We start from the raw sequence: 5,428 nt of genomic DNA, 5'->3' as shown, positions 1-5,428 counted from the left end.
TCAAATGAAAATTGTCTGACGGGCATGAGGACCTTGCAAGGTACGCACTTACTAAATATAATTATCCTATTACTCATAATAAGAAAGAAATTAACATTACAAAAAATGTTGACTTTTTTTTCAAGTAGTCACTGAGCCATGAAAATGAGGTCAAGGAAAATAGACATATAACAGACGGAAACTTCGTAACATAAGGCATCTATATACAAAGTATGAAGCATCCAGGTCTTCTAGCTTCTAAAATATAAAGCTTTTAAGAAGTTAGCTAACGCCGCCGCCGCCGCCGGATCACTATCCCTATGTCGAGCTTTCTGCGACAAAAGTCGCAGGCTCGACAAAAACGTTTTTTTTAACTGAGTTAACCCAAATATCAGTGTTTAGATATGTACTCATTCAAATGCTTTAGACAATATCATGCAAAATTTTCAAAAATTATGCAGGTTATTGGAGCCTCATGTTTTAGGTTTTACTGTTCATTTTCTCTTTTAGGGGAATGCTTTATTATCTGAACAAAATTCTGTTACATATTTTGTGAACCACCTTATGTTCTTATTCAATACTTCAAACGAACATAAAGCATTTACAAAGTAAAAACTCAACACAGTTTTTGGTTATCAGCTCGCCCCGACAGCACAGAAAGCTTATTTTTATTATAAACAATAAACAAATGTCCAATTTGCTGTCATCGACCGCTGCCATCACATATAAACACAATCTACAATAGAAAAATGTTCTATAAGTTGAAGAAAAAATCATTTCGATTTACATACATGTATTTTATCAACTATTTTCTACATAACATACTGATTCACATTCCTATGAAGTCTTAATAAAAGGGGTGGGTGGGTGGGAAAACGAACCTTTCTGTCGGATAGGCGAACCTCGAATGACAATTCTAGATATCTTATTATAATTTTAGCGCTAAAATTCTAGCATGAAGTTATCATGATTGATATAACTTAAACCGGTAATAACTTACTGATGGTCCAATCAAATTAAACATAAACATGTTTTGATTTAAACACACGTGTTAAAAGTAAACAAATACACGTGTTCCCGAGTAACCTTTATAAATACATTTATGTTCTTATTCAATACTTCAAACGAACATAAAGCATTTACAAAGTAAAAACTCAACACAGTTTTTGGTTATCAGCTCGCCCCGACAGCACAGAAAGCTTCGATTGATAAAGAAAGGGACATAAAGAAAAAGGGGGGACAAACAATATAAATTACAATCCTAAATTCTTAGATACTGACAATCTGTTGAGTATACTCTCTTTAACATAACCATCTTTGGCTTTATCACTTTTCCATCTCCCGTGTTTCTTAAACAACCGGTCATCTATTCCAGCTTCTGCCGCGGCAGTAGCTCCTCCTGACCTCAAACTATGTAAGCCAAACTGTTTTTTATCAAGACCTAAACTGTCAAGTGCAGATAACAATAACTCTCTGGCTCTGGTGTAAGAAATATGACTACTCTTTCTAAGTTTGTATATATTCAAAGATTTACAATAACAAATAGATCTAAAAATAAAATCATTCGATTCTTCAGGAATGTTAGCTAACTTTAGATAACGCTGAAGTACATCTACCGGGCATGTAATATTCCCTGTTTTTGAAATGACAACATCTTTCCCTTCCCTATATACATCAGTTTTACTCTTGACTAAATGAAGTGTAAGGTAAGTAGGGGAAAACTGTATATCAGACCTTCTCAAGTTAGCTAACTCGGAGAATCTTAAAAAGCCAGCATAGGCTAATAAACACATACATGCTATTCTTACATCTTTTAAATTACAAGTATTATTAGCATATTTACATACAATATTTTTCAAAATATGCGGTGTGATAGGTTCTTTTTTGACAACTGAATGACCTATTTTTCTATGAGCCCCTTCAAGAACAGATGCAACTAGATTATTTTCACTGGGATCAGCAACGCCAGCTAATTTATGTGCCCATTTTATGGCGTAAAAAGCATCATTTAATTTTGAAACCGATTTTGCAGTTTCAGACAAATGAATTAAATATAAAGAAATATGTAAATGAGATGCTGGCAATGGTGAAAAAGAATATTGACTAGTCCACTTACACCATGAATTGAAGGCATATCTATATTTCTTCTGAGTACTCGCAGCCTTGGACGAAAGAAGGAATTCTGGTAACTGTTTGAACAAACTGCTGAGATCATTATTAGAGGCAACTTGTGAATTAAAGTCTGACCAATGTCCTACTGAAAAAATATCTGAAAAACGTAAAATTGCAATAACATTTTATATACATATACAGAGGACGAATTATTAGCATATTTCAGATTTCTATACACAGTAAAATATAATATATATTCAAATATTTCAACGCCAGCTACAATATCTTTATAGATACTAGGGCCATAAACTGTAAAACAAATTACCATGCCTGCTAAAATATCATTATAGATACTAGGGCCATGTCAAATAAAAAACCAAGCCTGCTACAATATCATTACCGATACTAGGGCCATGTCAACATAAACACCCATGCCTGCTACAATATACATATACTAGGGCCATGTCACAAACAGACCATGACTGCTACAATATATCTATATATATATTAGGGCCATGTCACAAACAGACCATGCCTGCTAAAATATATCTATATATATTAGGGCCATGTCTAAGATGCATCTAGCAAAACAGCCAAAACTGGCGAACCAAACGGTTCAATTCCGAATATCGTATTCTTATTCGAACCTTGCTTATAAATACCATCAGTATTTTTAAACACAATAACATCTTTTACGTAATCTTGATAAATCAGATGTTTATCGAATATCAAAGGCCAGAATGCAGCAGAAATCCACTTAGGCACAACTAACGTGCCTCGAGCTTTACAAGCTATAATGTGTTTAATCGATCGTATCACAAGATTAATTGGTGGAACTAGCCAATTATTTTCATTGGTCCAAACTTGAGAAAATGCATCAACTGCTTCAGAATCAGGTTGCCAAAATAAGGAGTTAAATCTCATAACTTTTCTATTTTCGACACTTGCAAACCTGTCAATCGAATAAGGACCCCACATATCATTTAAAAAATTGAAAAATATATGTGTGACTCCCCAGTCCTCGAAATCAACCATTTTGCTGATATAATCAGCCTTTTCATTTTCTTTTCTGGGAATCCATTGAATGTCAATTGATATTCCTTTTTGAATGCAAAATGAAAAAATAGATTTTGCTATAACATGAAGATTTTCTTTCATACTTCCCGAATTAACAATTTTGACACAATTTTGATTGTCAGTAAACCACTTTATAGTTTTTCCTGTGAAACTATTCTTAAAAGAAAAAAGGGCCAACTCTATAGCTTTCAGCTCTCTCCATGTGGAGCTTTGTACCGTTTCACTATATGTCCACATCTTATGGAAAATCTTATTTTCTAATTCAACGGTGTATGCACCAGCGGCAATATTACTAGCATCTGAGTATATGACAACAGAAGATTTACTGTAATGACATAAATTACGATAGTTAATCATGGTGACATTTTCTAACCAGAACTTTAACTCTGATAAAACCTCGACGGGTTTGTACCCTGTAATGGGAATATCCCACCCAATTCTACTTTCAATTTCCATGTAACAGAACTTTGACATAATTCTAGCCACATTTCCGATTACGGGAGTCATAGAAATAATTCTACCTACAACCTGAGCTAAAGATCTAGCTGTAACATAGGGAAATTTAGCCAAAATTACATTCAATGAGAAAATCAAATCGTCAACTCGACGTTGAGTAATAGATAATTTGTATTCTTTCGAGTTCCAAACTATTCCCAACCATTCTAACTCGGTAACAGGTTTAAAAACAGACTTCTCCTCGTTAATAAGGAAACCAGCATCAATCAAAGACCTTTTTACGAAGGACGATTGCTCATTACATGTATTTTCATCTGGACTCATGCCAAATCCATCATCTAAATACAAAACAACTTTTATACCGTTTCCACGCCAAAATTTTACTAGTGGCCTCAAACATTTAGTAAAAATGTACGGACCGGTAGTAATTCCGAAAGCTAAAACAGTATAGCAATAAAATTGACCTTCCCACTGAAAACCTAAGAAAGTCTGTTGCTGTGAGCATATGTCTAAGTGAAAATAACCAGATTTTAAATCAAACTTAAACAGATACATATCTTTGTCAAAATATTGTATAGCTAACTTCCAATCCTCAAATTTTATTTTTTCGCGCTTTATGTGTTTATTCAATTGACTCATATCTAAAATAAGTCGTTTCTTACCGGACTTTTGAGTAGCAACACTCAATGGATTTACCACATATGGTTGAAAAGGCACTTTAATTACGCAACCTATTTGAACTAAATCTTCAATTGACTTTGTGACAAATTCAGTATTCTGCCGTGCTGATCTATTATTTCTGTGGTACATTTTAAAAGGTGTATCTATAAATGGAATAACATAACCATTTTTTATTGTATCAAGCACAAAAGGACAAGCACCTATATTTTCCCAATACTTTACATGACAAGCTAATCTACCTTTCACCCCTTTAAATTTATCATATGACTGACAATTTTCAAAATATTGAACTTGATCTAAAAAAGATTCTATATAATCGTTATCAACAAAACATGTAGAAAATTGGTCATTAATAGTGTCTAAATACTTATCATTCACAACGACTGGAGAGTGACGTTCAGGCCCTACTTTACTACTTCTGGTAGGTTGTGGAGTTGCTGTTGGATGACCTGAGACTGGCGAGAAGAGGACAGTTTTTTCTCCAGTGGCCTTGTTGCTTGCAGTAGTGGCACGTGTCGATTGAGCAAGGCTCACGCCTTGCGAAGCTCCCACGAAAGGGCTGTTGCTGATTACGTTGATAATGCTGAGCGTAAGCAGGGTTACCATAAGATTCCGCAGGTTGTTGACGAGGCGGATTTTTTGGGTAAGGTTGCTGGCGAGATTTTGACTTCTCCTTGGAGGTACGGATAGCTCTGGTCTCAGCTTGTCGTATCTTTCTCTCATCTTCAGAATCTGAAGCCACGGCATTGGATTCGTATTCCCTAACGGTTCCCCAACCAGCAGGGGAAGCATCAGCTATGCGTATTTTCTTATTACGGCTTTTGATCTTATCAGTTATGTCAAGAACTAATCTATAGGCTTGAGTATTGGAGTTAGGGATGAATTTTGAAAGTTTATTAACAGTGTCTAATAATTCCTCGTTAAAGGTGTACTGAATTCTGTTTCCTTCCCCCTTAAATTTTAGAGTGACGTCCTCCTTAATTTTTCTCTTAAGGCAATCTTGTTCTTGTATGAGTTCAGATTTCAACTCACCTAACTTGCTGTCTAAAATTGTCTTAAAAAGCTCTACAGTATCTACCAAATCAGACGACTTATCAGCTGCTTTATGAATATTAGGTGGCGG

General features: G+C 34.8%; 1 protein-coding gene across 2 annotated transcripts; it reads right to left on the bottom strand.

Moving 5' to 3' along the window:
• Window positions 1-545: 545 nt before the first annotated feature.
• LOC127724055 (integrase/recombinase xerD homolog) lies at window positions 546-5,176 on the bottom strand. 2 transcript variants are annotated; one of them, XM_052230835.1, is made up of 3 exons: window positions 4,287-5,176; window positions 2,096-2,248; window positions 546-715 (listed from the first exon to the last, which is right to left on the bottom strand). In XM_052230835.1, the coding sequence occupies exons 1-3, from the start codon at window positions 5,095-5,097 to the stop codon at window positions 699-701; spliced, it is 981 nt and encodes a 326-aa protein (XP_052086795.1). In that variant the 5' UTR covers window positions 5,098-5,176; the 3' UTR covers window positions 546-698. The 2 variants fall into 2 exon arrangements, with proteins under 2 accessions (XP_052086795.1, XP_052086794.1); XM_052230834.1 differs by lacking the exon at window positions 546-715 and having other exon boundaries at window positions 725-2,248.
• Between the last annotated feature and the right edge of the window lie 252 nt (window positions 5,177-5,428).

This window comes from Mytilus californianus, unplaced genomic scaffold (genome assembly GCF_021869535.1).
Source record: "Mytilus californianus isolate M0D057914Y unplaced genomic scaffold, xbMytCali1.0.p SCAF_14, whole genome shotgun sequence".
Lineage (NCBI taxonomy): Eukaryota > Metazoa > Mollusca > Bivalvia > Mytilida > Mytilidae > Mytilus > Mytilus californianus.
The sequence above is the reverse complement of the archived record's forward strand: the minus strand, read 5'-3'. Positions and strand labels throughout refer to the sequence as shown.

Coding starts and splice junctions, on each gene's coding strand:
- LOC127724055 (XM_052230834.1), bottom strand. CDS start 5,097: ATGCTTCCCCTGCTGGTTGGGGAACCGTTAGGGAATACGAATCCAATG. Junction 2,249..4,286: donor TGTTGCTACTCAAAAGTCCG/GTAAGAAACGAC, acceptor TACGTTTTTCAG/ATATTTTTTCAGTAGGACAT.